The 20413-nt window shown below is 33.0% G+C and overlaps 1 protein-coding gene across 1 annotated transcript in view; it reads right to left on the bottom strand.

The window, feature by feature from the left end:
- Epha3 (EPH receptor A3) overlaps positions 1–20413 on the bottom strand; it is a 345157-nt gene that overhangs the window by 71615 nt on the left and 253129 nt on the right. Inside the window, exon 6 of the mRNA XM_027929113.2 lies at positions 1505–1629. Coding sequence (XP_027784914.1) covers positions 1505–1629 — 125 coding nt within the window. The remainder of the gene's footprint in view (positions 1–1504; positions 1630–20413) is intronic.

The raw sequence follows: 20413 nt of genomic DNA, 5'->3' as shown, positions 1-20413 counted from the left end.
TTTTATGTTGGCAAAATATATAAAAAGAAGTCAATTGTATTTTCGACTTAGCATCTTAGATTTAAAGGAGTCGTACTAGTTTAGTTATATAGTCTGAATAAAGGCACAAAATTAATTTTCTTGAATCAACAATAAAACATGTATTCTTAAATTGGCTCACTATATCTTGTCACACTTTAAAAAATACTCCTATTTTTAAAATAGGAGTGATGGGCTTTACCATAGTGGATGATGATACTGTGATTATGGCAAAATAAAGTTTCTTAAGTCTCACCGTATTTTGATAAAAAGAGAATACCTTTTTCTTATAGAGAGGTGTATGAAAAGAATAGCATTATATTTGTGAACTACATTGACTCAATAAAGGATATAAGTACTTAACACAAAAGTATGTTTATGCATTATGCCCTTTGACAACTGTCATTCTAATAACCCTCATACTTCTAACTATCCATTCTCATGTTGAAGCAGGTACACAATCACAGAAACATATTAAATGAGGAATCATGACCATCAGGGTTCAAAACATAAACCTAATCCTAATAAGTTTTGAGAAGGGCTGTGGGGAATTCATCTAATGTCACTATCTCTCAATTTTTCATTTTATAAAAATTCCTATTTCCAACTTTTATAAAATGATCACACTGTTGAATTTTAAATAATGCATGCAGAAATGTCCTGTATACATAAGTTGCATCTACATATATATAGCTACATAATTGCCCAACTGTTTTTAAAATTCACTTTAAAATACTTTATAAAAGGCAATATGTACACAAATGTGTTTTGTTCACATTAGCAGCTATAAAGTGAACCAGTTTTCATGATAAAGTTGAAATATATCTTGCTTTAAAACTTGCCATAATTTAAAACTAGGGAGAAATAAGTGTTAAAGTGATGAAATATCACAATCTAAATTCTATGTATAAATAACCCTGTGCTCATTTTTATAATTATATTATTAAACCAATTTTATGATGTGAAGCATACTTATTCTTCCACCTCACTTTCTATATTTTCCTCTACAGACTCAGGAAACGTTTTCGTGATCAGTTAAATAATTCAGTGTTGTTGTTTTTTTAATTCATTCCAATGCTACTCTCTGTATTAAATGAAAATCATGTGACTATGAAGGTCATAAAATGAAGCTTGAGTCAATTAAATAAGGAATATTTAATCAGGAAACTAAAGAATCATTACAAAATTGTTAGTGGAATAGGCTTCTCAGTGTGAATGAACATAAATGTCCTGTCTATTGTCAAAATAAACTGGCTTATGTTTGGTAGTGATATCTTTGATGTCATTTATTGTTGTACAATAGCGGGTATCTGACAAAGTGGTTTCTAAATGCCTCTGTTCCTATAAATCAAAGAGGTCATATGACAAGGATACTAAACATAGCTCCTACTACCAATGTCAGTGCTTTCTTTTCAAGAGCATAGCTCATTATGAGAAAATAAGCTCATTCCCTACACAACTCAACCACATAACATTGTTTCCGTACCTTTTCATAGTATTTGACTTCATAGTCCAATATGATCCCATTAGGGTGTTCAGGTTCTTGCCAGGATAGAGAGATGCTGTTTCTGGATGTTCGATCTTTCTTGATTATCATGACAGGTGATGGAGCTGAAAAAGAGAGGAGGGGAGGAAAAGTTGGAGAAAGCAAGATTATGGGTTGGGAAGCATGGTGAATAAGAGTAGAAAGAGAGACTGGAACCAGCAAATGGAGTCTATCATTGGTCTAATCTTTGGCAAGAAAGCATTATTTCCATTTCCAAGACCCTTGAGTATTAATCTAGCCCTATATCCAGCCCCAGCAGCTGATTTTAGCCCTAGTGTATTCAAGCCTATGGAAAATGAGCTGAGATTTTCTGCTGCTGGTTGACTAGTGGCAAGTGAGCAGATGTTTTCAATCTGCTACTATAATGTAAGCAATGAAATATATTTGATATATTAAAAAAAAGAACAAAACACTAGGACTACCTATTTGTTATAATGTTGTGAAGTTATTAATGCCAGATTCCTCAGCTCATTGATAACATTTTCATATGCAACTCTGTAAGAGGACTGGAATCCATTATGCACAAGGAGTCCCATGGTATCCATAGGTAATAATAATATTTGTTGTATTGTGAAATAGATATGACTTAGGGTATATTACAGTAGATTTTGACTTCTGACAAAAATCTTTCATGAATAAAAACATATTTAAGAAAACTATTTTACATTTTGAATTTTAATTGCTTAAACATTTAATAAGAAATTCAATGAAATTATTGCTATGTGTTATGAATATATAAATATATTTTGAGATATCTTGATTGGATAATGGCAACATTTGCTATGGTTTGTTGCCTATTATCAAAAATATGAAATATAAATAGAAAGCAGCAGTATAGATCAAATATAATAGGATTATCTTCATTTCAAACTAAAGATTAAATATATTTTAAGTGATTTCTATTTCAAATTCTTCCATCAAAAAGAAAAAAGCATACTATCTATGTACTTTGAGTTTTCAACCTCAATCTTGTTTACCAATCAAGTGAAATGCCTCACTGGAGTATGGTAGCACTGGGCCCTAATGGAATATAGCAAACCAAATGTTAAACACAAAAGAAAAGCTCATGATTTCTTATACATTAACTGTCAAATTATTTTCATTGATTGAGAACCAATTATGTTACATATTTTTTGCAAATCAAGCATGTTTGAAGATTATGTATTTACAATCTCCAAAGAACTAACAGTACAGGTTCCATATTTATTGATTTGATCTTTCTATGACTATCACATGATGATATTTGCATTTCAAGCTGATCCTATGTATAAATGCTTTTTACCTTTATGGATCACTTTAAAGTAAAGCTTTCATTCCTCAATTGTGACTTGTACCACCTCAGTTAGAATCGATCTCAATAAATTTCCCATCCACTTGTTCTGATTATTTCTAAGATGCTGACACTCTTTTCTAATTAAAGTGTTGTTACCCTAATGGTATGGAAATGAGGACTTAATCTTTTGCAAAATAAAAATGTAGGTTTTGCTTTTGGGGTGGAAAAATTAATTAATTTTTTTTTTTTTTGGTTTTGGAGTGGGTATCGGGGATTGAACTCAGGTGCACTTGGCTACTGAGCAACACCTCCTGCCCTATTTTGTATTTTTTTTTAATGACAGAGTCTCTCTGAGTTGTTTAGCGCCTTGCTTTTGTGAGGCTGTCTTTGAACTGGCAATCATCCTGCCTCTTGAGCCACTGGGATTATAGATGTGTGCCACCAGGCTCAGCCAGTAAACTTATTTTCTTACTCTCATTTTAAATTTATTTATTATTCTCATTTTTGCAATTACTATCCTTTTTATGCCAACTAAAGTCATTTAACTTTCATCTCTACTTTTTATCTACTCAATACTCTTCTGTTTTAGTTCCCACATTGGTCTCATTCCCCCATCCTTGTGGTTTGCTCTAAAGTTGCTTTAAAGCAAAAGATAAACTATTTTCACTTTATTTTACTGTATATTCTAAGTCTATACTTATAAAAATCAATTTATTATCCAATTGTTAATGAGAAAATCGAAGTCACCAATGTCCTTGGAACCAAATTTTGCCTCTTTTACAAACAATGGAGAAATTCCACTAGTTTTTCTGCTGAAGCAAATCCATTAGCAGAATAACTTTTTTGATGTATGCTTGCAGAGCATTTCAAAGAAGCTTAGCATTGGAACATTTTCCTTTTAAACCCATAAAGTCCTACATTTAATTCCATACATCAAGAAACTGGTTCATTTTTCAAAATCATTAAAATACATTTCAGACCTGTGGGAAAATAACCAGGTATGGTATCTCTCCTTTAAAAAAAAAGGGGGGAGAGAGAAAATAATTCCTTTCAAACAAGAATTGTGACAAGGGTTGTATTAACCTTTTAATAAAAGCTTTGCAGGCTGTTTTGGGGGTCTGCCCAAGTTTTACTGCTTGTGCACTAAGCAAGACTTTATAACTGTTGAAATTCTTCAAAGGCCTTTGAGCAAGCTGCAGGCCCCTGTTGGACTGTAATAAATAACCTTTTGTAATTCCACACTTACTTAAGTAGAGGCAATTGCTCGAAGCTTGTGCCATCTCTATGTTAAATGAACCTTTTCTGATTGCTGCTTTTAGGCCCCTGTTAAGTCATTTGTTCTGCTCTTTTAATACACGCCCCTCATGCTGGCTAAATTTCAGCACAGTTCAACCCAGTGCACCAGCTGGAAGCCCATTACTCTTAGATAAAGCTCATCAATATTTTAATATTAATAAATAATTAACAGAAATTGTTTTCTCTTCTCTTGTAGACACGCTACGGAAAGAGATGCATTCCGTGGACATTCTGTTGTATTAACATTTTTTAAAAAGTTTTTTAGAACCCCTTTTAATTCACTTCTTGAAGTGTAATTTCTTCATACTTCAGGCACTGTAACACAATTTATAATGTAAGCAATAAAGAGTCATATGGATTAAATTTCTTTATGTTAGTTTTCTGGTACCAAAGAGAGATTTGTTAAAATTATGAATTTTCAAGTCTTACAGGATTTTTAAATTTTTTTTCTATAGAAAACAATGGTGTTGCAATGTATGGAATAGATTTAATTTGTTGTATTCTCACTTCTCTATTTTTGTTTTTATTTTGTTTTGTTTTATTTATTGAATTTGTGATTTGAAAGAATACAGGGAGATTGCTATATGGAATGAAAAAAAAATAAAACTTCTCTAAAACTGAAGAAATACTGGGAGGTAGATGAAGACAGTAAAAAAGAGAAAACATGGGTTTCTGCTGCAAATTTGCTGATACATAAGCTCAAATGGCAATTACTGCTGAGTACCTCAGTAGCCCATGATTGAGTTTTAATTATGTCCTTTTACCAGATCCTAAATAATAGATTACTAAAATGTTTCTCCTACTGAGAGGAAATTGATGACAGGGTAGGACACGTGAACTGGACCAGACATTTATGCAGGTTAGTAAATGGACAGTTGTGTAGGGGGAAAGAAGTTAAGAAATTGATAAAACATTTAAAACAGAAGATAATAATTCATCAAAAGATATTATTATGAAGATAATAATTTTTAAAAAATCTTTAACTAATGTTTTAATGGGTAAAATACATTTTGTTGTATTGGTATTTGAGATGGAGATAATATTTGATCTTGAGGTTTTTGTTATTTTGGATACGACCAAATGCGTCCTTTGTAAAATAAAAAAAAAAAAAAAGAAAGAGATGTTATAGTTGGTAAAGTGATATTTTAAATTAAGTATTCCTAGAAAGAATCCAAATGCAAGGAAAAACAGTGAGAGTTGGAAGGGGGCTCATGAATCACACAATTAACCATTCTCCAGGCAGCTTTTTTAGGGTTTACACTGTGCTACTAAAACCTTCCAAACATAGTGAGTACTAAAGAAATTCTGACCTTGTCACTGTGGATCTTGCAATGGTTCTTGCAATTCATTGTTCCTTAAAATATGCCTTTGTCATGACAGATGACTGGACAGTTTCACCCTTAATTATCTAGCAGTATTTGCCTTTAAAAGCCAGTACCAGAGTGCTTTTCAATTTGTCTTCTAAGGAGACATAGTTTCTTACTACAAGGGTTGAATTGGTCACTGGGTGTCTTCCTCCCTATCTATCAATGACATGCAATGACAAGCAATGACAATCTCTTGAATTGGTAACAGGCGATGATGACTAGTTCAGAAGTAGAACAAAAAGAGAAATATAAGCCCAAACTGTTGATAATTGAACCCAGTTTAACAGTGAAAACAATTTTTTCCAAAACATTGTTTCCTTATTGATTTGTGGAAGAAGGACAAGATTTGGTCTCTTTGTTAATATAACTTAGGCCATTGACTATATCGAATGAAATAACAGAAAAGATAAATTACAATAGATAAGCAAAAATGTCACCCCCCAAAAAAGGATTCTGATGGGCTGGGGTTGTGGCTTAGTGGTACAGTGCTTGCCTAGCATGTGTGAAGTACTGGGTTCAATTCTCAGAACCACGTATAAATAAATAAAAATAAAAGCCCATAAACAATTAGAAAAAGTATTTTATTTTTAAATTTTGTTTTATTTTTTAAAAGGCTTCTCTGTAAAGTGACTGGGTTAGAAATGGGATTTCCACAATTTGTATTAGAATCATGTTTAGTACTTGTGTATGCCAAATCTACAGACAGACATGGAAGGGATTCATTAAGTCTGGTGCTTTTTATGCTACACTTACTATTATTTTGTACTAAAATAGGACCCTTCCTTAGAATCAGGAAGTCAAAACTCCAAAATTCAACTCCTAACAGATCTGATTAGTTTGTTTTTATTGGGACCTTCCTATTTCTGGGTTGGGGAATTTCTAATGAACCTCTTAGGTATCTCTGTGGTTTAGAGATTGGATAAGTTAAAGTAATAACAAAAAGGGCTCAGTATTTCTCTTCGAAGTGAGCCAAAGCTTTTAAAAATTATCTCCATGGGAAAATATCATGCAGTAAATGGTTGAAAGATTTTTCTTTTGAGTCAGACATTACCCCCCTTATTTTTCTTTAGCATTCTGAACAATGCCCACTTAAGAACATTTCCTTCTCATTTTTTTTTCAGAGCACTTACTTCTGTTAAATCCAGAAACACTCTGGGATTTGATTTAACATAATCATTCATAGCTTAATGTTCTCCATCTCACCACCCCTACCCTGAATTCCCAAACCTGGCATTCTCTCTGATTTCCTTTTTTGGCCACCAGCATTCCCATTTTTGCAGTGTATCCAGTTTGAAATTTCAGAGTTATCTCTCTATACTCTCAGCTTGCCATCAGCCCCACCCTCTGAAAGCTGATACTTCTTTGTTGGTTTCCTACTCTCTGGTCTTCAGGACTTGGGTCAAAGCTTGCTTGCTGTTTTCCCCCTGTTGTCAGATTTAGTGCCTTTCTTCTCAATCTTTCCCTCAATCTTTCCAGAACTTCCATTTCCTACACATTTTGACGATTTATTATTTTATAAAACAAATGAAACATTGACTTTCCCTGACTTCAAAATCTCATAATTTCAAATCTAGATTTTAATTACTAAGCAAAAAATAAGCTCCAAATGGATGCTCTTAGGATCTATGTTTTTAAGAAGTTGATTTAAAAAATGCTTAGAATCACAAGCATTTGAGAAATTTTGGACTAGTCTCTCAAAAGGCTGCAACACACATACCAGCTTTATCATTTATTGCTCTCCATTCAAAGCTAAAGTTATAAATACAATTTTTCTTTCATCTGTCCACATTTGTGCATGTTGTACTTCCTGCCTGGAATGCAGGATCCCTTCCTTTTCCACCTGGAAAATGCTTCTGCTCATTACCTTTCAAAATCCACTGCTAATATAATCCCCTTATAAAGCTTTCCCAGTCCCTTAGGCAATAGTTAACCAGCTCCTTCCTCTGTTTTTTCAATAGTGCAGTTCAGCAGTACTCTTGGAAGGTATGTTTCAAAACCCCCAGTGGGTATCTGAAGTCATAGATGGTACTGAATCTTTTATTCATTACCTGTGATATAATGTAATTTAAAAATTAGGAAAAGTAAAAGGTTAACAACAATAATTAATAATAAAAATTGCTCGGGTCACATTATGCACACGAACACATATGCCACCATGAAATCCACTATTCTCTATAATTATCATGCACCAACAAAAAAGGTCTTTAGTATAAACTAATAATAATGAAATCAGTCAGTGTTAGTTGAACACAAACACTGTCATCTAATAACTCATACAGGTAACATCTGGACAAAGGGATGACCTCTGTCCCAAGGGAATAGACTGGGATGGCATGACATTTTATCATATCACTCAGAATGGTACACAGTCTAAAACATAGCAGTTTTTTTTCTCTGAAATCTTCCAGTAATATTTTTTGACTGCCACTGACATCAGGTCACTGGATCCTAGAAAGTGAAATGATGGGCAAGAGGGAACTGCTGTAATCCATTCTCCTAGCATTTAATCCACTGCTCTGCATTGTAATATTATTATTTTCTTGCCTGTATCTTCCCACTCTTAGTGCTTCTCACTGTGAGCACTCAGCCTTCCATGCCCTGTATAATGTTTGCTTTGTTCAAGTCTAGTACTACTGTTTGGTTAGCTTTGGAATAAATGTACAGTTTATTTTGTGACTGGTCCCCTGAGCAATGAAATTAACATAATACAACTTGAACCAAATGATAATTGAAATATGCTTAGGAAAGAGGTGATTTTCTATAAAATTGTATCTTCTAAATTACGTGGTAAAAATAAAAGTAGTTTTCTCAATCAAATCAATGGTGCTGAAAGAAAACATTGTAAGACTTTTTGTAAAATTGTACATTTTGTAAAAAATGAAAATTTCTGACCAAGATTTCCTTTTGTCATTATTTGTTAACAGAGTATATTCAAGTTTTAGGTGTCTCAGTCCTAAATTTCTAAAAACTTCTTAAGTTTTAATTATTGAATTTTTAAAACATCAATTAGTTTTAAATACTGGAGCCTACAGTTACATTTTATAATCTTATCTCCCTCTTAGCATAAAGAAATAAGGAGGGAAAAAAGTGATAGAGGAAGGGTTCATTTCATAAATGATTATTGCACGGGCTTATCAAGGTGGAATCACCCTGTTTTGCCATTTTCTCAATTGATCTTCAAATTTCTTTTGAAAAATAACAAATTCTCCTTCATTAATATCATCTAATATGTTCATGCAATCAGAAGAATCTTTGCATGAATCTTTCATGACTTTGAAAATCTATGGGGTTAATTATAGCTAAGTATAATGCCTCCATGTAAAAGAGTTTAATGTTTATAAACAAATATATTTAAAACTCATCATCCACTTGAAGTTGATTAATCTCTAAAATAAGAAATTATCTACTAGGAAATTCTACAAATTAGAGCAAATAGAATTTTCCCATAAAATTATTTACTTTTGGAAAATGCAGAGCACACTAAGAAAAATTGATCATAAAATATTGAGGATATGTACACACATATAAATACATACAGTATTAGTATAGTTTAGGGGGAAATGTTGCTTGGATTCACTAGGATATTAAACAAGATTCTACTCTATTTACATCCTTTGAAAGGATATGAGCACTCTTGACACAGCTGCAGTCTGGGAGTTGAATGAGCCCTATCTCCGGATGTCATATGTTGTTACATGAAGCAATCAGAGGACAGTTGTGTGTTTATGTGTGATTTTCATCTTACTGCTTTTCATTAACATACAAGATCCAGTGTTGAAGGAAGATCTTTTACTTTTAACATGAGATAAATGACATTCAAATGCACGTATGACTTTATTTCTCTTTTCTATCAACTGCCTTGAAACATAAAAATTTCTAGACAAGTATTCATTTAACTATGCGTTGTTCATTTTTTAAAATGCAATATTCATTATTTTATGTGTGAAAGTATATGCTGCATTCTACTGTCATATATAACTAATTTGAACAAATAAAAATGGATTAAAACAGTATATACTTTACAACTCCAACTATTTGCCAAAGTCTAAACTTAGAAAAATATATCCCACAGGTAACATAAGGAATCCACATAGAGAGAATAGAATCCTTCTTTCCAGAGAGACCAAAAATACATAAATAAATAAATAATAAAATAGCTTGAGAAATTCCTAACATCATTAAAGTCTCAAAAGATCTTAAAATTTCTAGAAAATACACTTTCACTTTGGGAGCAGAGATTTGTCTAAATCATGACTTTGTCAATGTTATCATTGGGAATAATTTCCTAATGATAATATTTAGAACATCTGCTTTGATGGAACTTTGACAGCCCAAGTCCTTGACCAATGTAGGATTACTTTAGAAAACATCCTCTGTTCATTTCCTGAATTCAGTGGTTTTCTTAATTCATTGGTTTCTACAAAATAAGATAAGAGTAGAAACATTCAAACCAAGTTGATAACAAAACTTTAGATAACTAAATATAAAATATTAGGCCAAAAAAAAATTCAGACACTATCTTACATATAACTCATTAATATTGAGAAAGTTATTTTCATATAGATGGTCCCAAAGATTTAGGTGAGATAGTTACTGAGTGTTGCTGAAAGAAATGTGGTAATGGGAAAGGATGATCATGTAAGATCAAGAAGAAGTAAGTGAAGAACACATTTCAGATTAGAACTATGAGTGTATTTTTTAAAAGGATGTTAAGTAATATTTCTGTTCTGAATCAGTATTATTCAGGAATAGAGCTGCCATATTCCAGCATAGGATAGGTACATCTAACTCTGAGTGCTGGGTGCTGTTGGGCTTCTCTGTGGGGCTTCTGGAAAAGGGCTTGCTGCTGTTGATTAGCTGCAAGAGTGGAAAGAAATAATCAAAATACAGCTTTAGAGCAGAAAAGGATTAACATTTACCTTTTCCTTTATAGACTATGATAAGAAAACTATTCTAAAAGGCTCTTCTCTTATGTCACTTGGTTCATATCCTTAAGTGGATCAGAAAGGATTAGAAATAATCTGTATTTTATTATATTACATTATATTTAGAAAGGAAATAAAATATACACTGGTCTTTGATAAGTAAAACTTTGGCACTATTGCTATTAAAGGTACACCAGAAAACAGTTTAAATTAGTGACAAATGTAATTATACCATGATGACTGTTTGTTTGTCAAAGGTCATTGAATTTTACACTTATGATCAGTATAATTCACTTTGTCTAAATATTACCTCAATTTAAAAAAAGTAACAATTGCAGCTTGTGATTAGATTCGGTATATCACGGTATTAATTTAACCCTAAATATTATTTCCTATATTCTGGATGCTTCGACATCTGGGGCTTCACTGACTGGGAAGGGTCTGTGTCTGTCAAGACTAGTCAATTAGATAAAGTAAATGACTGGCCAGAAGGTGCCTTTCATACACACAGTAACCAATCCAAGACATTTGCTCTGTCTCTTACACTGGAGGAGGCAATATTCTTCTGTTCTCATGACCCTGGAGATAGGTGCCAGAAAGCCAGAGAAAGTCCACATTCTCAGGGTTTCCTGAGTTATTCAAACTAGCCATTCCTGGGCCAGTTTACCCTGCTTACCTTTCCCATGAAAACCACAGTGTGAACCCCTGTCTCTACTTCCTCCTGCTTCTTCAACCTGATGACCAATCCCTGGGCTTCCCTTTTGGTCCTGTGTGGCATGGCATTTGTTTCTTCTCCTCTTGGGAACTATAACAAACTAATTATTCTTTTCTTATTTTTTTAAATTTATGTTTTAACTAACATACATAAAAACAAATAAATATACATAGTTATGGGTTCCTATGATATTTTGATAGATATATTCATTGAGTGATGCTTAAACCATGGTATACATCTCACTCCTCAAATATTTATCACTTCTTCTTTGTGAAAACATTCAAACACTTTTTCTCTAGGTTTTTGAAATAAACAGCCTAGTTTCATTGTCTATACTTACTCTGCAAATGCACAGCAGAATTTCTTCTAACAATAACTTAGTACTTATCCATCAACCTCTCCCCATAATAATAGAAACAAACCATTTTTTCCTCTGTAAATTGCCTTCTGATCTCTTACCTTCATCATACTTTAGTAATAATAAAACATATATTTTAAAATAATCACAATGATAAAATATAATCTGGAATTTTATTTTCAAACAACCAGAGGGAAGACCTTTGCTTGAGAGGGAGAAAATGAGTCATCCAAGGAGATACCTGACATGTACACAATTACACTGGGTTACTTTTCCCTCACTCTTCAATCCCAGAGTCTTTGACTTTACCTGTTTGGGCTGCTATAGCAAAATATCTTAAATGTATAAGCAACAGAAATTTATTTCTTACAGTGCTGGAAGCTGAGAAGTCTAAGATCAGGTTGCTGGTGAATTTGGTATTTGATGAGGGCACATTTCCTAGTTCACAGATGGCATTTTCTAGTTGTGTCCTGACAGGGTAGAAAGGAAGGCGGCTATCTGAAGGCATTTTTTAAATGCTCCTAATCCCATTCACACAGGCTCCACACTCAGAATAACCTTCCAAAGACCCCACCTCTTAATATCATCACATTTGTGATTAGGTTTCAGCCTATGTACTTAGAGGGGTCATGAACATTCATACCAGAGCAGACCTCCATGATACAATGACTTTGATGTTTAATTTATACCAAAGTTTAAAACCAGCCTGTAGGAGCTTTGGTAATATATAGTTTCAGCCACCTTTTCCACTTAAGGAATAGGAACTTCTGCATTGAAAAGCTTACTAGTTGAGGGGCTCCTATGTCTCTGATGACTAACTCTCATGATTGCAGTCTGATTACATTGTTAATTATATGGTTACACTAAATCACAAGCTAACACACATATAGGGAACTACCTGCTGCTGGTTGGTATCCCTCAGTCCTCAAACCTACAATTTGTTCAATCTTCGCTGGATCCTTTAGTTTTACATTAAAAACAATTCAAATAAGGGGAAAATGATGCTATGGTTATGGCTGAGCAGAATTTTTTTAAGACATCATGTACAAAATGTTTGGGTTGGATTGTTGGTGTCTGCATCACAAATAATAAATTGCTAACTTTAAGGTAGCAGTCTTTGAAACACACACAAGCCACATAAACATAGGCACATATATGGTATGTGTTAGTTTTTCAACCCTCTGACAAAATGCCTGTAAAAAAAAAAAAAGAAGAATCAAAGGAGGAAAGATTTATTTATTTTGGCTCACAGAATCAGAGGTTTTAGTCCAAATTTGACTGGCTCCATTGCTTTGGGCCTGAGGTGAATATCATGGTGGAAGTGCAAGAAGGAGCAAATCTGCTCTCCTCATGATGGCTGGGAAGCCAAAAGTAAGGAAGAGGCTAGAGGGAAGAAATACATTTCCAGGTCACATATTCAGTGACCCACTTTCTCCAACAAGCTCCACAGATAAGGTCAGAACCCTCATGATCCAACTATTTCCCCATATCCCCACCTCTTGAACATCACTACACTGGAGACCAAGCCTTCAAACATGAGTCTTTATATCCATAGATACTTTATACCATAACACAAGTATTTTTGTAGATTCAATTGTGGCTTTATAATAGCTTTATTCTCATTTAAGAACATATTTTTGAGTGAGTAGGAAAACAATTCATTTGCTACTACAGGAATGAGAAATGTCCTTACATGTATTGCAAGCAGGAGTGAGAAATCATTTGCTGAACCCTATATTGGTGTATGAATCATAAATGTTTATGTACATTATCTCTCCTTGAATTTTTAAAATGGTGGACACTACAGAAGTATGCATTGTTTCTAAATATTATTAATCACATTTAGGAAGCAGAAAAAAAATTAAATACTGGGACACTGTGCTTAGCATATGGTTTGTATATGCCTGGAGCAGATGGCTTATATATGTCTAGCAACACTACCCAAGTGCAATAGAAACAATTGCAGAAGAGGAGGTCCTCTTGAGAAATGATGTAGAGTCCCTAAAATAGCCATTTTAGGGAGGTAAAAAACTCAAACCTTCCATAAAAGAAAATTTATATAAAGTCTGTTCAAACATTTGGAAATCAGATTTTGTAAATAAGCTCAAAGCTATCCAATTTACTCACAAATAGAAATCCTTAAAAGTTTAGGGGAAAAAATAGAACAAGGAAATATTCCAAAAGAGAGAACAATTGTGTTATGTGACTATATAGAATATTAAATATTTTGATTACCATGAAATCAGCTTTCTGAGAAGCCCTAATTCCATGTCACTATTATGCCAGAGACTTATTTGCAACATAGATATTCTCCTAAAGAATGCAAGAGTCTTTGTTAATTCAAAAGAAATCACCCAAATCACTTTTAAGTAAAATAGAAAAAAAGTTAAATATACTTGACAGTTACAACATGAATTTTAATATTCATTATACATCTCTTCCAAGTATGTATTCCAATCTTAATATTCATTATGCATCTCTTCGAAGTATGTATCCAAAACCCATCATTAAATTTGTAGCGTAATTTAACAAATTAAGAACTTATAAAAATATTTATTTTTTTCTAGTCTAGCTTTCTGAAGGATGCAGGTGGAGAATATGTCCATTTAGATGTGTTTACAAATTTCTATAAACAAAATGAACGCCAGCAGAGATTTACAGATTTTCCAAAACCAATTATACCTGCAAAATTTCTCTTTGCGCTATAAAATCTGCTTGTCTATATGTATACTTAGTAATACATCCCAACCTCCTTTGTCCCAAATTCTTTCCTTTTCTGCCCCATAACTAGATTAAGAAATGCAAACATTTAGTTGTAATTAATAACTTTGTTCCCCGCAAACAGATTTTTTAAAATTCAAGCAGAAGAGAAAAGGGGAAAATTTCAGAGGCAGACTATCTGCTGCTTAATGCCCATGATGCCTATGGTTGACCTTTTTAGAACCACAAAGGTTTTATTAATTTGGAGAATTTTTGTCAAATACCTTTTTAGCTAGCTATGAATTCTGAGGCAATTCTAGCTCTCTAGTCCCATCCCAATAAGGAAAATGCATCAATACATATTTTTGCAATTATGAGTACTTCACATAATCGACCTTAGAATTTTGAGAACTGGAGCTGATTAATTTTTACATGCACCATAAAAATTTTAGCACATTAAGAAAAAAATAGCCTTAAGTTGTTCCATTTTTGGATTGCATAAGTAAAGCTAAAAAGAAAATTATGTGGATACAAATATAGTTCTACTTATTTCTTTTAAGGATTTGGCTTTCATTTCAATGTGGACATTTAGGTTCCTGCATTTCTAATTCTTTACTGCAATAGCTAACAGAAAATTGTCATTAGCCTACACAGAGCAAGCATTCTCAGACACAGCTGTGTAGACTCTGGCTTTTATAGGAAGACATTACAGTTTAGCTAATATGTGTAAAGATTCTAAACATTCATTCTCAAGCTTCCGAAATAAATTTAAGTCATTTTGTGTTAAGTTTCATTTGGGAAAAACTATATTTTATATAAAAGACTCCTAAATTAGAATTTATATTAAAAACTGGCTTAAAAGTGCAATGATGGACTCACTATTACTTTATAGAGGGTGAAAATATTCTAACACTGATTTATGGGTGATGGTGTCATTAGTTAATAAAGTTACAAAAAACTATTGAACTGTACACATAAAAATGGGTGGATTTATGAGTTGAAAGTGTGCTCTAATAGTTATTAAAAAAAAAAAAACCTGAAATACAAAGTGTGGGTATGAGTGTTTGTGTGTGTCTTTGAATACATTTTCTCTACTGTGGTCCTTATTTTTCTTTCATAACTGTTGGAGCTATTTGTTGAAAAAAAATCTGCATGAAACTATTATATAGGCATTACAAAGTATAACTAGCCTGGTCTGTTGGATTTCTTCAGGAACTGAAAAACAATAAACTAAGAATCATTATTATTCACAGTGTACATTCTGTGGTTTCGCTTTAGAAACATGCTTTTCAAGTTAAATTTCCTTCAAAATGCACCTCACTAGAAAAAAGTGAGGGAAAAATGCTAGAGGCAAACTTGAGACGAAGAAGTCTGGCAGTCTAGCCTCTAAATATGGCTGGGTTTCTCTATGCATTACATCTAGAGGGGCTCACGGTTGGTTTTCATACATGCTGTTTGTGGATCTACGTGTATAGCTTACTTTCCTGGATAGCTAAAGTATGGTGCTTTTATTCTTTGCTAATGTCAGGAATAGCTAAATCTCAAATTGAATTTGAGTTCTAACAAGTTAGTTTAATCTCTGAAAGGAGATCCTGAAATAAGAGTCCAGAAAGACCAAACACTGGGTTCTCAGCAATGTTTAAATTTTACAAATGAGTACATGTGGAATGAATGAATATTCCTTTAACATTTGTGTTCAACATAGGTCTTTTCAATGTAAAGGCAGCTACACAGGGTCACTATAAACTTTTTATAATCTTCATTCATAAAGCAATAATATATATGGAAGATTCTTAAGTGTTTCATGTAATTCACCCCTAGTTTCTAATGAAATGGAGGGAAATGAAATCAGATAAGAAAAAAATCAACCCAAGTAAAATGTAAGGTTTGAATTAAAGAAGATCATGTCCTTGTTACCAAACCCCATAATTAAGCATATACAAGGGAAGCAATGACAAGAACTATGGATCCAGAAGAGAAATGGTGAGAAAAATTTTCCAACACATTCCTTGAAAAGTCAGCATGCTTTTACAAGAAATGACCAAGTGACTATAGAAAGAAACATGCAAGCAAAGAATTTTTTCAGTTAACATCTATAATTTAACAAAATAACAATATGTTCAAAATCATTTTTGAAGACAAATTAAAAGACCCTTATGGACTACAAATTGCTAAGTACCAAAGTACATTTACAGAAACTATGAATACCAATGGTGACAAACTATCCCAAGAACTGCTGATGTAAAAATCGGAACCTGAGTGCTTAGTGTTGATATTTCTGTTGACTTTCAAATCTTAAACCAACATATTTTAATCCAATTATAGGTGGAAGAGATGCAATATGGAAAAGAGTCTGTTTATACTTTTAAATATAAATACATAATTTTATTGATAGGTACAAATATTTAACAAAAATAGAACATAAGTTTTTTTAAAATTCTATGGATCATCAGAAAATCTATACCAGTAAGAAAGAATATAAACATAGTTGATATTTAAATTACATTACTAATGTAATGTAAAACCTGAGTGTATTAATTAAAAAAAAAAACAATTTGGAAGATATATATATATATATATATATATATATATATATATATATGTGTGTGTGTGTGTATGTACACACACACACACATATATATGAAATATCTCATATTTTTATTCCATAAATATATGGGATATGTGGAATGTTGGTTACATTTATGGAAATAGATAAATTTGTTATTATATATTCACATAAAAATATATATACATAATATATACATACAGAATATATATATTATACATGTATAAGTACTGGGACTTATACACATTTTTATGCATATTGTACATGTTTATTATATATATATATATTCTATATAAAGCTCCATTACTGATATCATATATAAGTTTGTATATTCTTTAATTCTATTAGCAGTCTGAATTTTTAGATTCATAAAATAAGGAAATTTACCATTCCCTTTTGCATACCTTTGCTTATGTCCTTCATAAGAATTAATAAAATAAATATCACAGAAGTTGTTTACCCTTACCTGTCTTTCTTATGGCAGGCACTATGTAGGTGTGCTATTCAAAGTGAGGAGCAAGTGTGAGCTTGCCCTTAGGAATACTTTACAAATTAGCATCTGTGATGGTTTAGATATGAGGTGACCCCCAAAAGCTCATGTGTGAGACAATGCAAGAAAGTTCAGAGGTGGTGATTAGATTGTGAGAGTCTAAACCTAATCAGTGCATTAATCCACTTGAATGGATTACCCAGGTGGTAACTGTCAGTAGTGACTGGAGTATGTAGGACACTGGAGGCAGGTCTTTGGAGTAATTTGTTCCTGTTGACTGGAGCTTAGTCTCTCTGCTTCCTTGTTGCCATGTCCTGAGCTGCTTTCCTCTGCCATGCCCTTTCATCTTCATGTTCTGCCACATCTTGGACCCAGAAAAAAGCCATCTATGGACTGAAACTGCTGAAAATTGAGCCCCAAATAATTTTTTTCTCCTCTACATTGTTCTCATAAGGTCTTTTGGTCACAGCACAAAAAGCTGACTAAAGTATCATCTGATGTCCTGTTTTCCCCCAAATGCATATGGAACCTATCATCTCAGTTAACCTCTGAAGAACTTAAAGTACTTCTACCCATCTAGGATACCTAATTGGCATATTCTGTTGAAGTTTCAATTACATATTTTTGTAATTTACTCTTGAGACCCACTCTCCAATTTCAAAATTCCAGAGACTTGAATTTATTTAGTGGAGAGCTTTATTTTGTCATCAGTTACTTTGCCCATGCACTTTAGGCTGGAAGTACTTAGACTAAATACTTCTTCATTAGTTTTCATTCTTAGATCATCCTTTAGTTAATGGCTGATTGTGAGTGCGTGTGTGTGTGTATGTGTGTGTGTGTGTGTATGTGTGTGTGTGTGTATGTGTGTGTGTGTGTGTATGTATCTTCCTTTTCTCTTGGATGGGATAACCCTGAAGCAAATGTTCTACACTGGCTCTTATAGTTAGAAACACTATTCACTATACAGGAGCATAGTAATTTGATCAATAACTCATCTTTCAGTGGTTGTCTTCCTTTCCTTGTTTCATTTTCCTACTGTCCTACCTGTTTCCTGAGATCATTCTTGCACATAAACAACCAGTGCTCAAACTCTTATTTCAACATTCCCTTCATGGAGAGCAGAAATTAAGCTATCTTGAATTTTTTTCTTTTTAATTAATTTTTAATTTTTTTAATTAGTAACACATGACAGTAGAATGCATTTATGCACTTTGACATAACATACATAGATGGGATATAATTTCTCATTTTTCAGAAGCAGCTACCTTGCATTTTTGAAGGTCCTATGGGATACTGATGAGATCTGAGACAATTTGAATCTCTATTCAGATTTTCAAGATGATTAAATGATTTAGTTCTATTTTAGTCGATGTTCAGCTTGGCTTCATTTGGAAGTTCTGGCATCAAGTGGAACCAACGTTAAGGAAATTAAACTTAGATATACAAACATACAAGGATGTGTATACACAGATTTAACATGCACATTTCTTTACCTCAGCATTATTGATACCTCAAACTCACTCTGGAGTTAAAACACAGATGATACTTGAAATTATTAGACTGATTGAACTATAACTGCTGGAATGAGATGAAGGATAGTTCATGGTACTATAGAGAAGTTTAGTGGGATCACATTTGTCCAAAGAGCCCTCTACTTTTATGTTGGATCCAAGCCAAGGTGGCTGTTCTCACCTTCTATGCTCAGAATGCAGCATTCACAAGTTTTAAGAAGCAGAACTCTTCATTTGTGGCTATTCCTAGGCACAGGCAAGCCCAAGATGTGTCATGACAATCTATCTTCAAACAAGAAGCAGACATCACATGCAGATTACAAGGGAACTTCTTAAAAAGTGGAATATAGTTAGCAGAGCCCCTTGGATCTGTTGAAGCTCACTGTTGTTGTTGTTGTTCTTTTATGAATCTCACTTATTTTTTGTTTTTTTTTATGACATTGCTGGCATATTTCAGAGCATTTTGTTGAATTTTAGTTATTAATTCCCAGTGTACATTAATAAGAAATAGAAATTTCCTGGGTTGGAAAATAAAAAAGATGTCAGATAATCTCCCTCTTCTGATGTTAAGGTGCTTTGCATAGATTGTGGCAAATGAAAAATTTTTTACTTAACTCTGTACTTAATTGAATTGTATTCACCAAGTTCACTGGTTTTCTTGACTGATACTGACTTTCAGAATTGTGCTAAAGGCACTCATGACTTTTCCAAAAACCTGTATAGGTATCTTGCACTACAAGGACCCATTTTGTACCTCAGTCTGGTTTCAACTATTTGTAGTTCTCTTTTGCCAACTCTTTGTAGTTCTCTTTTGCTTATAATAGGTGCATTTTTGTTCTATTCCATGATGTTTTTGCCAATTGCTAAGCCAGCCAAGCCAGAGGAAAATAGTTAGCTTATATATGATAATATATGTAAGTATATGTGGGGGTATATAATTATACAGATTTAAGCTATTAATTTGTAAATTCATTTTAACACATCCTTTTGTTGTCTTAACAAACCTCAATATTTGTTATATAGTATATTATGTATATGATTATGTACTCTCACATATAAATATTATATATCATTATATCATTGAATCAAATGGACTCTCTTTGTTTCTTACAGTAAAGTTCTAGAACCACAAATGAATGTAACCATGTAATAACATATCTTTCATTCTGAACCTCTCAAACCTTACAGAATGTAATTTAGTCCTACGTTATTGTGATGTGTTACAGAAACCCAGAAATAGAAGCCAGGACTAGCAATGAAAGTGAGGTAAAAATATATCTGTGAATAAATCCTTCTTGTCAATTCACACAAGTGAGTGAAAATTACAGTCTAGTAGAAATCAGAGAAAAAGGCAGTTAAACAAGTTCCCTCTGGGAGAGACTTCTTCACAGCAGGATGATAATACCCCAGTATCCTACTGTCTAGCAGACTTCACTAAAAGAGACACCTGTCACATAGGAATTGAGACCAATGGGTTGACACAGAAATGTTCTGTTCTGACTCCCTTGATTCTTATTTGCTACTATAAGAATGTTCTGCAAAACCATTGCCATTTCCAAATTATTTCTTCCTAAGTTTTGCTTTATGAGGTAAGACAGACGCTAGGAAGATGCAAGGATATTTTCAGGCTTACATACAAATAGCCTAT

This window comes from Marmota flaviventris, chromosome 8 (genome assembly GCF_047511675.1).
Source record: "Marmota flaviventris isolate mMarFla1 chromosome 8, mMarFla1.hap1, whole genome shotgun sequence".
NCBI classification, from domain to species: Eukaryota; Metazoa; Chordata; class Mammalia; order Rodentia; family Sciuridae; genus Marmota; species Marmota flaviventris.
This window is presented reverse-complemented; position numbering and strand designations above follow the sequence as displayed.